This window comes from Octopus sinensis, linkage group LG1, assembly GCF_006345805.1.
Source record: "Octopus sinensis linkage group LG1, ASM634580v1, whole genome shotgun sequence".
In the NCBI taxonomy this organism is placed as follows: Eukaryota; Metazoa; Mollusca; class Cephalopoda; order Octopoda; family Octopodidae; genus Octopus; species Octopus sinensis.
The window spans coordinates 205,935,605-205,954,422 of NC_042997.1; the positions used below are offsets into that span (position 1 = coordinate 205,935,605).

At 40.5% G+C, this 18,818-nt stretch overlaps 1 protein-coding gene across 1 annotated transcript in view; it reads left to right on the forward strand.

The window, feature by feature from the left end:
• The window catches only part of LOC115232391, a 51,634-nt gene that overhangs the window by 32,536 nt on the left and 280 nt on the right, over positions 1 to 18,818 (forward strand). The window contains exon 4 of the mRNA XM_029802251.2: positions 548 to 781. Within this exon, the coding sequence (XP_029658111.1) occupies positions 548 to 781 (234 nt within the window). The remainder of the gene's footprint in view (positions 1 to 547; positions 782 to 18,818) is intronic.

Sequence of the window (18,818 nt, forward strand, 5' to 3'; positions counted from 1 at the left end):
TGCTTTTCCATGCTTGCATGGGTTGGACAAAATTTGATGATGAGTTGGATTTTCTGCAGCTGGATGCCCTTCATGTTGCCAACCTTCACCTATTTCCAAGTAAGGTAATGTTTCCCCATGACCAGACATGTTTTAAGGAAGATTGGAAATGAAGGACACTGCTTGTATGACAGGGACACTCGTTTACAACAAGCAAGGAGACAGTAACATACAGACAGACAGATGGCTTCTTTCAGTCTTCGTCTACCAAATCCACTCATAAGGCTTTGGTTAACCCAAGGCTATAGTAGAATACATTTGTTCCAAGTGCTATACAGTGGGACTGAACCCAGAACCATATGGCTGGGAAGCAACCATCTTACCACACAGCCACACCTGTGCCTATATGGAGTTGTTAAATAATTGGAACTGCATTTTAATGCTAAAATCTCCAAATTTGAAGAATTCTCAAAATCATTTAAAAGTAAAATGTGTTAAAACATCAGTAAATTGACTTCAATTTGATTCTTTTACCAAAATGTATTTCCATTCACTGTATTTATTGCAGATTTTGAGGATGTTCAGAGGATGTGCCAAAACAACCCCTTAAAAGGAAATCAACTGAAAGTGGATAGAATTAAGGAAATAAACAGTGTTCAAGTGAAAAACGTTTCTTCAAATGTCAGCTCTGACAGTCTTCGAAGATATTTTGGAAACAGTAAAAGAAGTTCTGGTGGAGATATTTCTTCAGTTCTACAACAAACCTCTGATACTTATATTATAAGTTTTAAAGAGGCGTGTGGTAAGTAATTTTTCTCTCCTCTCTTTGTCTAGTCTACCTATCAGAGTCAGTTATTAGCATTGTTTTAATTCAGGTTTTGTTGGAACTCCTGGAGGCTTGCTATCCACAGCCTACGGTACCATGCTATCTCTTCTGTTCAGCCATGTAATATTTTCTTGATGATAATGGCTGTGACAAGGAGGCAGACATTTGGTAACAGCTCTACTCGGCGCTCTGTCCTCATTTCCTCTTAATATCTTCTGATACTGTCCCCAGGGCCCCAATAATAATTAGTACTATCTCCATCTTTCACTGTCAAGCACATTTAAGAGGATTGTCTACTTGTTCATCTAACTAATTGTGGGTCAAATGCATATGCAACATCAGTTATAGAGCACATGTGGTTCACCTTGTCCACAACGACCAGGTCTGGCTTGTTGTACTCAAGCGCTTGGCCCATTCTGCATTGAAAAATCCCACAAGATTTTACAGGTCTCTGACTCTGTGATACTCTGTGGTTTCTGTTTGTACCATGTTTTGCTTCTCTCTAACCCAAACTTTCCTCAGTTTCCAATGCAGCACTTTTGTAACCTCATCATGTCACCACAACTCATATTGGTTAGGGGCAAGTTGAGAGCATTCATTCACAGTAAGGGCAATGGCTTCATCAAATTATTATTATTATTATCATTATTATTGTTGTTGTTGTTGAGTGAGAGAGCAGTGCATGCCATCAAAGTGACACTGGGGTATGAATATATGAAGCCCAGTATACCCATCATGACTACCCATCTGATAAGGGTACACCAGGCTCATGCATCACAACTTGTATTGGTTAGGAGCAAGTTGAGAGGACATCCTCAACCAACAACACCACACACAACAACAACAGCAGGAGTTGCAGCAGCAGCAGCAAATACAAAGTAAATCCAGCAACATTACAAAGTAGAAAGCAATTCACTCAAAAATGCATTGAGGTTGGGGTGGGGATACACCTGCTCCCCCCCCTCCAAACAAAACCAAGTAAGTTTTTTTTTTTCATTTCCAATATTTTCCCAACAATTCCTGCACCAGTTCTACATAGCCCCTGCCCATTCAAAGTACCTTGGATTCCAGAACATCCCGCTGTGCTTGAGGAGACCTACTGAGTCAAGTACATGAACATCGAATAAATATCAATGGAAATAGTAGTTGTGATACCTGTGCTGGTGGCACATAAAAAGCACCATCCGAATGTGGCCAATGCCAGCACCGCCTCGACTGGCTTCTGTGCCAGTGGCACATAAAAAGCACCGTCCGAACGTGACCGATGCCAGCGCTGCCTTGGCTGGCTCCCGTGCCGGTGGCACATTAAAAACACCAACCGATCGTGGCCGATGCCAGACTCCCCTGGCACGTAAAAAGCACCCACTACACTCGCGGAGTGGTTGGCATTATTAGGAAGGGCATTCAGCTGTAGAAACACTGCCAGATCAGACTGGAGCCTGGTGCATCCACTGGCTTCCCAGACCCCGGTCGAACCGTCCAACCTGTGCTAGCGTGGAAAACGGACGTTAAATGATGATGAATATTGTCATGTTCAGAATAGTCACTGTGAGTGCATGTGACTTGGGGTCACCACGGAAGCAGGGTCACCTGCTCAACAACCTCAGGGCACTGAATGTTGATGTGGTGACCATTAATGAAACCAGAATATCTGAATCATAAGACTTTCAACTCATTCACGATGACTATGAGGTGTATGCATCTCCAATTCATCTGGAAGCAAGGAGTGGAGTGGCTGTGTTGCTTTGAAAAAATCTGGATCTTGTGATACGGACCGTTTTCCTGGACCTGGAAGATAAGTCAGTGGTGCTGGATAAGATCAGCAATGAAGGACATACTGTCAGGCTTGTTGCCCGACAGGGGTGGGATGACCAGATTTCTTCAGGCATCTAGAAACTTTCCTGGAAACATCCCACTCTTTAGTGTTAGTGGGAGATTGGAATGGGATTTTAAATGTACAGTGGGACTGTGTGGGTTTAGCAGATAGGAGGGTGAAACAGCCTCACAAATCTGCTCAAATAATTTCAAATATCTGACTGGTATCAAGTGAATTTCACTGATGTGCCAGTATGGCATTGGGTCTTCCAGATCGTATCTAGATAGGGTAGAGAAGGAGATAGGGATAGTATAGGTTATCGACAATATTAAAGTAGTTGACTACACAGACCACAAATTCGGGATCTGTACAGTTGACTTCACAGACAGGGTCTCAGGTACTGGAAGCTGAACACTTCATTGCTGATGTGCAGAGATTTCAGAGTGCGGATTAGCGAATTAATTAAGTGGGTATTGCAAGGGTCAATTGCCAGCAATAAATAGTTGTTCACCCTGAAAAGGGCAGTTAGTGTAGAATTGATAACGTTTAGCAAAGGATTAGCAGTAGAAAGAAAATGAGTAGAAGCAGAGCTAGTAAAGTTAGACAAGGCTTTTAGAAAAAACATTATGACCGATGTGCTTGTAGTGAGAGTGGCGCTCAACCAATTCTACAATGCGAAACACAATTGTTGCATTGTCAGAGCTGAGGCCTATGATCTTGGACATGGAGGGACAAAAGCCATTCATTAGGCGTGAGTGGCAGAGGCATGGCATGGTAATAAATCCACAATCCGATCTTTAGCAGACCATGATAGGCAAATGATAATTGATCTGAAACAGACGTGTACGGCTTTTCAAGTGTGCTTTACTTAATTGTGCAGGAGTAGCAGTGAGCTGGGTCATGGGAAGGACTTCACTTTCTATCTCAATGGACTGCTGTGGCTCTCAGCGACAAAGGCAGAGCATTGCAAAAGGCCAATAAGTGCTTTTGAAATTCAAGAAGCAATAGCTAGCTGCACAAGAGGTAAAATTGCCTCATTTGAATGGTCTGCCCTACGAGATTTATGCTTACATGCCAACTTGTTCAGCAATCTGACCAAGGGGGATTGTATTGATAACTTTGGGCCCATAACTCTACTGAATGCAGAGTTCAAAATTGTGGCAAAGATATTAGCTATGAGGTTGGTGCTTGTCATTGGTGATCTGGTAGGGGAGGCGTAGACATGCGCCATCCTGGAATGATCCATCCATGACACCTCCACTTTATGCGATACATCACAGAGTAAGTGGGTAAAGAGTCTAGGTGAAGTCCTGGTCAGTTTAGAACAATCTATAGGAGCTGGTTTCAGGTCTGTATTCAAGGATCACTGCAATGCACAGTGATATATGTTCAGTAGTCAGAGTGAGTGGTTACCTCTTAGAAACATTCAACATCATGTTCTTGGTCCACCAAAGTTGCCCTTCTCCTCCCCATTCTATATACTGACTCTCAAGTCACTTCTACATGAGCTAGAGATGTTGAGGGACATCCCACTTAACCTAGGATGTAGCAGATACATGTCAGCTCGTACTGACAATCTCAAGGTAGTGGTGACAAAAAATAAACACATTGAGATAACTGGCTCCACTCTCAGGGACTACGAGACGAGGTAGTATCGGGAACAAAAATTAACCAGAACAAGTCAGTGGGCTTGCAACTTGGCACCTGAAGAACCACGTTAATGCTGTACAGCTGCATCATTGAGTACTGGCTGGATGGACTAGTTAAATTGCTCAGAGTCTTGTTTGGACTGGACATCCAAATAGACCAAAACTAGCATAAGGTAACAAAAAGGGCGACTACTCTCATGTGGAAGTGAGCCAAGGGGAAGCTATTCCTGAAAGGTTGGGCAGAGTTGACGAATGCATGCATTGCATAGGTTATCTACAGCTGTTCTCATCCATATGGAACCCATGACCAAACCAGCACAGTCGTTTCTCTTGCACACCACATCTGATGCTTCTTATGTTCAGCCTTTCTCTCAGGGTGCTTACACTTTGTCATGTATGCACACTGACATTGCATATCCAGCGGAGCACACTGGCTTCATTACTTTCAAGCCTACATATGTCCTCAGAAGTCACAGCCCATGTTTTGCTGCCATGTAGCATGGTTGTTCACACACATACTTAATGTAGTCTACCTTCACTCTGAGAGAGAGGCCCTTTTTCACCAGCAGACGTAAGAGCTCCCTGAACTTTGCCCAGGCTATTCTTATTCTAGCAGCTACACTCTCAGAGCAACCACCCCCACTACAGACTTAGTCACCTAGACAATAGAATCTGTCAACTGCATCTAGTTTTACCCCTGGAATGTGATGAAATCTATTTTCTGTACATCTTTGAAGTTTATTGCCGTTGTGCACCTGCCACACACAAAAACTATCTTCTCAGTTAACCTTCCTTTGATATTGCTGTACCTCTTATGTGTCTATAGCTTACACTGGGTGCATCATATGAAGTTTCTATCTATGCCTTTTCTACAGATCAAGCAGGGCCATCAACCTGAAGGGATTTGTGGTTTGTCTGCCTTCCTACTTATTAAGACTTTGGTTTTAGCTTTGTTGACTCTAAGGTCCTTCGATTCTAATCCTTGTTTTCACACTTGAAACTTCTCGAGTTCTGATAGGGACTCAGCTATTAGAGCAAGGTCACCAGCATAGAGGAGCTCCCAGGGGCAGCCTCCCTTGAATTCCTCTTTTATTGCCTGGAAGACTTTGATGAATAAGATGGGGCTGAGGACTGATCCTTGGTGAACCCCTACTTCTACCCAGAATTCTTCATTATACTCCTTGCTAACCCTCACCTTACTGACAGCATCCCTGTATATGGCTTGTATGGCTCTCACCAACCACTCATCCATCCCCAGTTTACACATTGCCACCAGATAAGGGATCGGGGACCCTGTCGAAGGCTTTCTCCATGTCAACGAAAGCCAGGTACAGAGGTTTATCTTTGGCTAGGTATTTCTCCTGCAGCTGTCTTACCAGAAATATGGCATCAGTGGTGTTTCTCCCTGGCACAAACCCAAACTGCATCTCATCCAAACTGACTCTATCCCTAATTAGTTGGGCTATGAACCTCTCCATGACCTTCATTAGCTGATCCAACAGCTTGATACCTCTGTAATTATCCATATCTAATGCGTCACCTTTACCTTTGTAGCAGTTGGCTATTATGCTGCTACACCAGTCATTGGGTATAACTCCTTCATGTATCACCTGGTTGGCTATATGGATGACTAGAATATACTGCATCTCAGCAGTACTTCTTTATGGACCAGAGGATTTCCTTGTCTTCATACCCTTAATTGCTTTCTCTGTCAAGGTACTGTCAATTTGAATAGCTGGTCCCTATGTTGGGTCAGTATTTTTCCATGTCTCTCTCTTTGCAGCCTCATTAAATGCAAGTGAGCCATCATCCATGCGGACACAGTTCTCTCCTATGACATCATGATTCTCTCTCCCACACATCTTGCAGCACGAAACACTTCAAGTCTCTGGTCCTCATGGAGCAGAACATTGGCAAATTTTTTCTCATCTCTGGCTAAGTAAACTTGTCTCCTAGCTTCTCTTGTGGCAATCTGATACAGTTCCCTGCCACCAACTGACTTCCCATCCTTACATGCCTGAGTCTCTTTCCTAATGGCCTCATAAGCTACATTGTTCCACCACCATGACACCTTAGAAAGAGAGGGGACTTTACACTGTCCAAAGATCTGGTCAGTAGCCCTCAACACGTTCTGTTGGAACTTCCAGTTGTCTTCCACATAATGTGATGCTATATCCTCCTCTATTTTGTAAAAAGCTTCCAGTAATACGTCTCTAAATCTCTGTCCATTCAGATGATCCTTAAGCTTCCAGACCCTTCTTTTCTATATTGGTCATCTTCTGAGCATCTATTTAGCCCTAATCGCAAAGTCACTAACTACTAATCTATGTTGTGGTATGCATTCTTCACCTGGTAAATCTGGGCACTTATAAGCAGCCATCTTTCCTGTTTCCTGGTGAGGATGTAGTCAATCTGACTAGTGTGCCCACAGACTGGTAGATGAATGGGTGTCTGACAGGTTTCCTGAAGTTAGTATTACAGATCGTAAGGTCATTTGCATTACAGAACTCCAACAGCCTGGTTCCCTCCTCATTCCGGAAACCAAACCTGTTGCCACTGTTGTTGTTATATATATATAGTATTGAGTATTAAAGGAAGTAGTGAGTACTTAGTATGAAAGATTAAGAAAATGAGAGAGACTGAAACAACGTGTTAACGATACAAGATACTTTATTCGACTGCCGTTGTTGTACAAGTTAATTGTTTTGGCGGGAAACAAAGTGAAAGTCCTTTTATCAAGGGAGACAATGGGCGACGTTGATTGTTCATGTTTGCTGTGATGATTATATAACATCTTCCTTTTTTTTTTTTTTTTAAATTTTTTTTTTATATCATCTGTATCTACAGGGAATAATTATTCGTCGTCCACTTTTTGTTGTTTTATTATTTTGTAGTGTTGAATTCTGTAGTTGTGCTGTTTTTGTTTTTTCATGCGTGTTTGTTGACTTTGGAAATATATTTTCATAATCTAATTCTTCTGTTATGCGAACGTGTTCGTTTGTTTTAAGAATATGTTGTCTATTTCGTTTGACTGTATTACCTTCCTCTGTTATTACTAAGTATGAACGAGGTTGCTCTAGTTTTTTAATTATTTTTCCCCTTCTAAACCAATTGTTGTTAAACTTAACTCTAACCGTGTCGTGTGGTTTTAACTCTGGGAGTTCTGTTGTAATGTTTGATTTCTTCTTTTCGTGAAGCCTGATACCAATTTTGTCGTGTAGTATGTTTGGGAGATTTGTTCACAATGTTCTATTCATTATTTGATTTGCAGTTGTGGTTTTGGAATTATATTTCTATATTCTCTGAATGGCAGTACGGTTATGTCTGCTCCTGTATCTATTTTGAATGTTACATTCGAGTTGTTCACTTTTAGTTCGACCGTCCAAATGTCTTTTGGAGTCTTGAACTTTTCGATTTTGTGCACGCGGGAATTATTTGCAGTGATCATTTCGAGTACATGTGTATCGTCATCTGATTCATCGTCGGTATGTATCTCTACTTTATGTACAAATTTTCTTGATTTGCACATTTTTGCATAGTGTCCTTGTTTCTTGCATTTTTCACATGTCTTGTGAAATGCTGGGCATTTATTTCTTTTGTGATTATAACCACAATAGTGACAGTTAGTGACGTAGTGTTGACTTGGCGCTTGAAACTTCGCGGGCTTTCTGTCACTTCCGCCTTGTTCGTTTTGATGTCTGGATTGCATATGGCGGGTTATTTGAGTTTTGGCGCCTTTTCTGTCGTGTTGACTATATACCCTCGAGATTTCGTTATCTCTTGTTTCGGATGTGGCATTTAGCATCCTTGATTGGAGTCGTGTTTGCTCTGCACTCTGACCTGCTTGAATTGTTTTTTGTAGGTCTAAATTTGGTTCTCTCAATAATCTTTCTCTTAATCTCATGTCTCTGATTCCACATATCAGAATATCTTTGGTGAGACTGTCTGTGAGGTTGCCGAATTCGCACTGTTGTGCCTTTTGGCGCAACTCTACTACGTACTCATTGAATTTTTGATGTTCCGCTTGTCCACATGTGAAGAATTTGTGTCTTAGGAAAGTTATGTTTTTCCTGGGTTCACAATATGCATCGAATTTTTCGATTACTGTCTGAAGGTTCATTTCTTCGTCGGGTGAATCGAAATCCAGTGTGGAATGGATATCTCGGCCTTTAGAACCGATGCAAGTTAAAAACATTGAAGTTTTTACATTGTCTGGCTTCATGTCACTTTCTGTTGCTATCAAAAAGAGATTGAATTCTTTTTTCCACTTTTTCCATGCTGCGGCTAGATTTTCCTGATTAAAGTCTAGGTCTTTTGGATGCGGTAAATTTTCCATTTCGTCTTTGAAGTATGATTTCAACTTCTTTTTTCCTTTGGTTTCTGTATTTTGGGTTCTTTTAGTATTCTGACACCATGTTGTTGTTATATATATATAGTATTGAGTATTAAAGGAAGTAGTGAGTACTTAGTATGAAAGATTAAGAAAATGAGAGAGACTGAAACAACGTGTTAACGATACAAGATACTTTATTCGACTGCCGTTGTTGTACAAGTTAATTGTTTTGGCGGGAAACAAAGTGAAAGTCCTTTTATCAAGGGAGACAATGGGCGACGTTGATTGTTCATGTTTGTTGTGATGATTATATAACAGCCACCATGTACACCAGAGAAGCCCCCTGCATGGTATCCAACATGTCCATTGAAGCCACCAGCCACAAAGAGAAGGTCCCTGTCATTCGTTGATGAGGTAGTCTGCAAGAGTGGGTCATAAGATTGGTCTTTGTGTTCATCAGAAAGCCCCAGCTGAGGGGTATAAACCGAGACAATGGTTGCTAATCGATGCTGTAGCACTAGTCTAAGATTAAGTATTCTATCACAGACTCTGACTACCTTGATTACCTTAACAACCCATTTCTCTGCAAGGAGTATACCCATTCCCCCAACCCCATCAGTGTTCCCGACCCAGAAAATCTTATACCTATGTTCTTTGCCTGTGAGGAACCTGGCAGAACTTCCTCTCCACCTTACTTCTTGGATGCTGCACTAATCTACATGTCTCCATTCAAGCATCTGAACAATCTTACCAGACCTGCCTTTCAATGTGAGCCTGTGGAATGTGTGGACCAGCGACACACTGGGGTGGGGGACAGCAGTATTATGAATCTGGAAAGAAAGTTTGACCTTGGATTTGCGCATACTAGATCATTATCCAATAAGATTCAATGTGCTTAATTAAGTGTTCGGGTGCATGCTTTGGTGCCCAGACTCAAACACTTTTCCCAATTATGCTTTGTGGCTCAGTTTCCGTTACTGACTGCAAATTTTGTTCATAAAATTCCACTTTACCTATCACTTTTACTTGGGTTGCCTGGCCATATTTTTGCCTAGCAACTCATCAATTAACAATTTATTAAAGCATCTGCTACATAAAAGTAGCCTTTTTGTGCTCGATATCAGTTCATGTTTTGATTACTGCTTCTTTTGATTAACCAAAGTATTAATTAGAGAATTTGCTGTAGTTCAGCATCATTTTTTTGAGTAAAAAATAGACATTTTCGTGTTTGATATCACTTTTTGATTACTGCTTCTTGTTTTGCCATAGTTCGGCATCAATTTTGGAGTAAAAATAGATGTTTTCCTGTTTGAAATCACTTTTTGATTACTACTTCTTTTGAGCAGCCAACGTTTTTTGTTTTCACCAACCTACAAGCACAGTAGACAGTTTTTGTGCTTGCAACCTGTCTACGATTCTTTTACTGTTTTTAAATAGCCCTTTGTTTTCCATCTGGGTACTGCTTCTGCCATTATCATTTTGATTATTGCTTTGCCATTGCTTAAAATCGTGTGCTTATCGGTTGCCCCAAACTATCTCACTTAGTCCACAAAAACTAAATCCATTTAAAGTTCACTAATTTCAATAAATTGCTAAAATGCCCCCAAAGAAGAGTGCTCGCATTGGAAGAAGGACAGCTGATTCAGAGGCTAAGAGGGCCAGAACGGCCAATGAGGTGCCCCAAGACAGAGCTACTCGATTAGCTCAGAATGCCACTGCCATGGCCAATGCAAGGGCAGTTGAAACCACAGAACAAACACAGGCCTGCCATTCTCAAGATGCCACTGCCATTGCCAACACATGATCTACAGAAACCTCTGAGCAGAGGCGCACAAGGCAATAGAAACAATCTGCGGTGCGAGGCTAGAGTTGAAATTTCAAGCCCAAAGCCTCAATTCTGGAGCATGAAGGCCTTCAACTACGTTCCAACGATGAACTACTCCTCTCGCTCTGACATTCGTATTGGAAATATGTGCTCAATCTACGACCATTGCAGTGCAATGAAATGGCCCGGTGAGACACCCAGCATGTGCTGTTCCAAGGGCAAAGTCCAGCTCCCTCCTTTTCAAAACCCTCCACAGCCTCTTCAGGACCTTCTCACTGGCACTGTCCCAAGCTCATCGGATTTTCTACAAGCCATCCGAATCTACAATTCTGCATTCCAGATGACATCTTTTGGCGCCAAAGTTGTCCAAGCGGAAGGGTGGATGCTCACCTTTAAGGTGCAGGGGTAAGTGTACCACCTGATTGGATCTCTGCTGCCAACAAACAACAACTTACCGGCGAAGTCTAATGAATATCAATTACTCCCATAAAAAGCTCCAACTAGCTCAAAAACAACAAAACTGGCCCGGGCTGAAATGTGATAAGAAACTTAACTCTTGATTTAGTGAGAAATTTTTACTGCGACCCAGCAATGAACAACAAGCATTAGCACTAGACTTGGCGACGCCAGGTCATAGTGCTAGTAATGATAATAATGATGATGATAAGAAGAAAAAGAAAAATGGTTTCAAATTTTTCACAAGGGCAGCAATCTTGGTGGGAGGATCACTTACAATGACCTCAGTGTTAATATAATGATGATGATGGATTTCTTTTATTAGCCAGAAGGGCACAAGCCATGGAGGACAAAATTGAAGGACGAGTTACAGTACACATGCAAAAAAACACAACAAAACAAAAATTAGAACAACATTGAATTAACATCGATTTAGGGGGTGATACTATCACATTATAGGATATAACAGAGGATATATAATAGGAAGTAGAACAATAAATAGAATTTCCAATAGCATAGCAGTCCACTTAGGGCAATCTTGGGTAAACACCTCACAAAAATCCCAGATTACTCAGCCATTTCCAAGGCATGGGAAAGGGCCCCTCTTCCAGTTTCTTTCCTCCTGCTTAGAAAGGCATATTCAGAGTAGATGCATTCTGTCTCACCAGGCTTGCTACTGTCGACTAGCTTTTGACAAATACACTAGAAGGCAGAACCTCCCTCTCTACCCACACCTTCCTTTTCAAATATTTGAAGAAATTGATAAGGGCTTGACCAGATAGGAAATTGGTGATCTTCAAACCTTTCAGATCGGTCCACCACACAGCCTCTTTTGCCACTGCCACTAAGCAGCGAAAGATCTGTCTTCCTTCTCTGAAAAAGGAAGGTGGTGTTGTGCCGACCTTCACATTACACTCAGCAAACAGTTGAATTCATCTTGCATGCAACAACAGCTGCTCCACACACTCCCACAACTCTCTAATGCACGGACACTGAATGCAAGATGGTTTCATCCCCCTGCAAGCATCTCAAACAGATTTGACTGTTGGCACTTCCTTGCCTGAATAGCTTGTCTCGAAAGGGCAGTGCCCCTCTGTAGCACTGCTATACCAAAGACTTTTGGAAACTGTCCATGATCTTCAACCCAAAGTTCCTCTGAAAGAAACTACTCAGACTGTTCTCATTGAAGCCTAGATTCAATCCTAGGCCATCCTCATTCACACCCTCAACTAATCCCCAATAGAAATCTTGGGTTACTTTCCAGCTAATGATTTTGTGCATCTGGTACAATGCAATGAGTGCCTAACAACATTCTAGATGCCAAATGCTGACCCTTGCTCTATGTTTGACCCATGACTACTGCTCTGCTAATGAGATGAGCTGCAGAAGGACATGTCACACGTAGGACACCCACACCATGTCACCCTTATTTTCATCATCGTCACCCACATAAACTCAGTGATCTAGGTATTTGTGTAGGTGTGACAGTCTCAAAGTGTGCTGTCACATCATTAAGGATGGCATCCCAATCCCACCATAGTGTAACAGGTGACAAAAGATGGATTTTCTGACCAGTGGAACCTGAACCTTCAAGAAGAATTGGAAAAGCAAGCACTCCAATCTGGTCAGAGTTTTCTTAGGTGAAGTTTGATGCTGATACTGCTGCTGATGGTTAGAATATTATTGCTGTTGTTGCTACTGCTGGTTTCGTTACTAATATTATTGTTGTGCATGTTGTTCTTGTTAATTTCGTTGTTGTTGTTGTTGGAGATGTCACAGGTCATACTGGTGTCAATGGTCTTACTTCAGTTGTTGGCAATATTGGTGGTGGTGGGGTTGGTGGTGGTGGTGGTGGTGTTATTGTCCGTAGGTTCTTTGCAAAAGTCAAAGGAACTGACAACATCAATGCTTGGTTGACTACTTCACCATGGGTCTCTTGAACATGTGGAAACAAATACCTTTTCTCCTACAAACACTATTTAGAAGAGTACTGGCCATGTTGTGGAAAGGAATACATTGAAAATATATCCAGGAAAGATTTTGGAATGGGCAGAAATCCCATTCTGTAATTAAAACAGGATGAATCTCTTCTAGAAGACACTTGGATACGTCTGCCAAAAATTAGTTATTAATTTCAGCAGCCAAAAAAATGGCAAAAGATAAACACAATTAGAGGAAACTCACCAGCGATGATTCAGACGTGGATTCCATGTGTGAAGACAATAATAATAATAATAATAATAATAATAATAATAATAATAATAATAATGATATTAATAATAATTTCAAATTTTTGCCGCAAGGGCAGCTCTGGGGAGATGAGGATGAGTCACTCACATTGACCCCAGTGTTAAACTAGTATTTATTTTATCAAACTTCAAAGAATGATAAATAAAATCAACCTCATGGAAATTCAACTCAGAACACAGCGAGGGGTGACATACCACTACGCATTTACTCCCGTGTGCTAACAATTCTGCCATCATACCACCTTAATAAAAATAAGAGTAGTAGTAGTAGTAGTAGTAGTAGTTGTAGTAGTAGTAGTAGTAGTAATGATGATGATGATGATAATCAACTCTACTGGGAGCACAGGGCCTCAACGATAATAACATCACAAAGGCAATCTTGGGGTGCTCTGTAAAAGTGTCTATGGGGTGTCAGGTAAAAGTAGCCAACATGTCCTGTAAAGTGGTTCCTATAAGGAAGGAGATACAGCTGTAGAAATCATGTAAATTCAGATTGAAGACTGGAGCAGCTCTCCAGCTTCCAAGGTCTGTTCAAACAGTTCAACACATGCCACCATGGACAACGGATCTACATGATGATGATGATGGTAGCATGTAAGATATATTATTGCTATAATGAATCTTACCATCATAACAATGTTTAATATTCCAGTGATGTTTATGGTCAATACAATAAGTACCAGTTGAGCACTGGGGTTGACGTAATTCACTTAGTCACTCTCCTGAAATTGCTGGCCTTGTACCAAAATTTGAAACCAAAATTCCAGTGATGTTTATGGTCAATAAAATAAGTACCAGTTGAGCACTGGGGTTGATGTAATTGACTTATCCACTCTCCTGAAATTGCTGGCCTTGTGCCAAAATTTGAAACCAAAATTTCAGTGATGTTTATGGTCAATAAAATAAGTACCAGTTGAGCACTGGGGTTGATGTAATTGACTTAGCCACTCTCCTGAAATTGCTGGCCTTGTGCCAAAATTTGAAACCAAAATTTCAGTGATGTTTATGGTCAATAAAATAAGTACCAGTTGAGCACTGGGGTTGATGTAATTGACTTAGCCACTCTCCTGAAATTGCTGGCATTGTGCCAAAATTTGAGACCAAAATTCCAGTGATGTTTATGGTCAATACAATAAGTACCAGTTAAGCACTGGGGTTGATGCAATTCACTTAGACACTCTCCTACATTGCTGGCCTTGTGCCAAAATTTGAAACAAACATTCCAGTGATGTTTATGGTCAATAAAATAAGTACCAGTTGTGCACTGCGGTTGATGTAATTGACTTAGCCACTCTCCTGAAATTGCTGGCCTTGTGCCAAGATTTGAAACAAACATTCCAGTGATGTTTATGGTCAATAAAATAAGTACCAGTTAAGCAATGGGGTTGATGTAATTCACTTAGACACTCTCCTAAATTGCTGGCCTTGTCCCAAAATTTGAAACCAACATTCCAGTGATGTTTATGGTCAATACAATAAGTACCAGTTGAGCACTGGGGTTGATGTAATTGACTTAGCCACTCTCCTGAAATTGCTGGCCTGGTGCCAAAATTTGAAACCAAAATTCCAGTGATGTTTATGGTCAATAAAATAAATACCAGTTAAGCACTGGGGTTGATGTAATTCACTTAGACACTCTCCTAAATTGCTGGCCTTGTGCCAAAATTTGAAACAAACATTCCAGTGATGTTTATGGTCAATACAATAAGTACCAGTTGAGCACTGAATTGATGTAATTGACTTAGCCACTCTCCTGAAATTGCTGGCCTTGTGCCAAAATTTGAAACAAACATTCCAGTGATGTTTATGGTCAATAAAATAAGTACCAGTTGAGCACTGGGGTTGATGTAATTGACTTAGCCACTCTCCTGAAATTGCTGGTCTTGTGCCAAAATTTGAAACCAAAATTCCAGTGATGTTTATGGTCAATAAAATAAGTACCAGTTAAGCACTGGGGTTGATGTAATTCACTTAGACACTCTCCTAAATTGCTGGCCTTGTGCCAAAATTTGAAACAAATATTCCAGTGATGTTTATTGGTCAATAAAATAAGAACCAGTTGTGCACTGGGGTTGATGTAATTGACTTAGCCACTCTCCCGAAATTGCTGGCCTTGTACCAAAATTTGAAACCAAAATTCCAGTGATGTTTATGGTCAATAAAATAAGTACCAGTTGAGCACTGGAGTTGATGTAATTGACTTAGCCACTCTCCTGAAATTGCTGGTCTTGTGCCAAAATTTGAAACCAAAATTCCAGTGATGTTTATGGTCAATAAAATAAGTACCAGTTGAGCACTGGTGTTGATGTAATTGACTTATCCACTCTCCTGAAATTGCTGGCCTTGTGCCAAAATTTGAAACCAAAATTTCAGTGATGTTTATGGTCAATAAAATAAGTACCAGTTGAGCACTGGGGTTGATGTAATTGACTTAGCCACTCTCCTGAAATTGCTGGTCTTGTGCCAAAATTTGAAACAAACATTCCAGTGATGTTTATGGTCAATAAAATAAGTACCAGTTGAGCACTGGGGTTGATGTAATTGACTTATCCACTCTCCTGAAATTGCTGGCCTTGTGCCAAAATTTGAAACCAAAATTTCAGTGATGTTTATGGTCAATAAAATAACTACTAGTTGAGCACTGGGGTTGATGTAATTGACTTATCCACTCTCCTGAAATTGCTGGCCTTGTGCCAAAATTTGAAGCCAAAATTTCAGTGATGTTTATGGTCAATAAAATAAGTACCAGTTGAGCACTGGGGTTGATGTAATTGACTTAGCCACTCTCCTGAAATTGCTGGCCTTGTGCCAAAATTTGAAACCAAAATTTCAGTGATGTTTATGGTCAATAAAATAAGTACCAGTTGAGCACTGGGGTTGATGTAATTGACTTAGCCACTCTCCTGAAATTGCTGGCCTTGTGCCAAAATTTGAAACGAAAATTTCAGTGATGTTTATGGTCAATAAAATAAGTACCAGTTGAGCACTGGGGTTGATGTAATTGACTTAGCCACTCTCCTGAAATTGCTGGCATTGTGCCAAAATTTGAGACCAAAATTCCAGTGATGTTTATGGTCAATACAATAAGTACCAGTTGAGCACTGGGGTTGATGCAATTCACTTAGCCACTCTCCTACATTGCTGGCCTTGTGCCAAATTTGAAACAACATTCCAGTGATGTTTATGGTCAATAAAATAAGTACCAGTTGAGCACTGGGGTTGATGTAATTGACTTAGCCACTCTCCTGAAATTGCTGGTCTTGTGCCAAAATTTGAAACAAACATTCCAGTGATGTTTATGGTCAATAAAATAAGTACCAGTTGAGCACTGGGGTTGATGTAATTGACTTATCCACTCTCCTGAAATTGCTGGCCTTGTGCCAAAATTTGAAACCAAAATTTCAGTGATGTTTATGTTCAATAAAATAACTACTAGTTGAGCACTGGGGTTGATGTAATTGACTTATCCACTCTCCTGAAATTGCTGGCCTTGTGCCAAAATTTGAGACCAAAATTTCAGTGATGTTTATGGTCAATAAAATAAGTACCAGTTGAGCACTGGGGTTGATGTAATTGACTTAGCCACTCTCCTGAAATTGCTGGCCTTGTGCCAAAATTTGAAACCAAAATTTCAGTGATGTTTATGGTCAATAAAATAAGTACCAGTTGAGCACTGGGGTTGATGTAATTGACTTAGCCACTCTCCTGAAATTGCTGGCCTTGTGCCAAAATTTGAAACGAAAATTTCAGTGATGTTTATGGTCAATAAAATAAGTACCAGTTGAGCACTGGGGTTGTTGTAATTGACTTAGCCACTCTCCTGAAATTGCTGGCATTGTGCCAAAATTTGAGACCAAAATTCCAGTGATGTTTATGGTCAATACAATAAGTACCAGTTAGGCACTGGGGTTGATGCAATTCACTTAGACACTCTCCTACATTGCTGGCCTTGTGCCAAAATTTGAAACAAACATTCCAGTGATGTTTATGGTCAATAAAATAAGTACCAGTTGTGCACTGGGGTTGATGTAATTGACTTAGCCACTCTCCTGAAATTGCTGGCCTTGTGCCAAGATTTGAAACAAACATTCCAGTGATGTTTATGGTCAATACAATAAGTACCAGTTGAGCACTGAATTGATGTAATTGACTTAGCCACTCTCCCGAAATTGCTGGCCTTGTGCCAAGATTTGAAACAAACATTCCAGTGATGTTTATGGTCAATAAAATAAGTACCAGTTGAGCCCTGGGGTTGATGTAATTGACTTAGCCACTCTCCTGAAATTGCTGGCCTTGTGCCAAGATTTGAAACAAACATTCCAGTGATGTTTATGGTCAATAAAATAAGTACCAGTTAAGCAATGGGGTTGATGTAATTCACTTAGACACTCTCCTAAATTGCTGGCCTTGTGCCAAAATTTGAAACCAACATTCCAGTGATGTTTATGGTCAATACAATGAGTACCAGTTGAGCACTGGGGTTGATGTAATTGACTTAGCCACTCTCCTGAAATTGCTGGCCTGGTGCCAAGATTTGAAACAAACATTCCAGTGATGTTTATGGTCAATAAAATAAATACCAGTTAAGCACTGGGGTTGATGTAATTCACTTAGACACTCTCCTAAATTGCTGGCCTTGTGCCAAAATTTGAAACAAACATTCCAGTGATGTTTATGGTCAATACAATAAGTACCAGTTGAGCACTGAATTGATGTAATTGACTTAGCCACTCTCCTGAAATTGCTGGCCTTGTGCCAAAATTTGAAACAAACATTCCAGTGATGTTTATGGTCAATAAAATAAGTACCAGTTGTGCACTGTGGTTGATGTAATTGACTTAGCCACTCTCCTGAAATTGCTGGTCTTGTGCCAAAATTTGAAACCAAAATTCCAGTGATGTTTATAGTCAATAAAATAAATACCAGTTAAGCACTGGGGTTGATGTAATTCACTTAGACACTCTCCTAAATTGCTGGCCTTGTGCCAAAATTTGAAACAAACATTCCAGTGATGTTTATGGTCAATACAATAAGTACCAGTTGAGCACTGAATTGATGTAATTGACTTAGCCACTCTCCTGAAATTGCTGGCCTTGTGCCAAAATTTGAAACAAACATTCCAGTGATGTTTATGGTCAATAAAATAAGTACCAGTTGTGCACTGTGGTTGATGTAATTGACTTAGCCACTCTCCTGAAATTGCTGGTCTTGTGCCAAAATTTGAAACCAAAATTCCAGTGATGTTTATGGTCAATAAAATAAGTACCAGTTGAGCACTGGGGTTGATGTAATTGACTTAGCCACTCTCCCGAAATTGCTGGCCTTGTGCCAAGATTTGAAACAAACATTCCAGTGATGTTTATGGTCAGTAAAATAAGTACCAGTTGAGCACTGGGGTTGATGTAATTGACTTAGCCACTCTCCTGAAATTGCTGGCCTTGTGCCAAGATTTGAAACAAACATTCCAGTGATGTTTATGGTCAGTAAAATAAGTACCAGTTGAGCACTGGGGTTGATATAATTGACTTAGCCACTCTCCTGAAATTGCTGGCCTTGTGCCAAAATTGATACCAACATTCCAGTGATATTTCTAGTATTTTTATAATTAATAGAGATAGTGTTTACTTTGTATCAGTTAAATATTAATTATATTTTTCTGTTTGCTAATGTATTATAATAATAAGA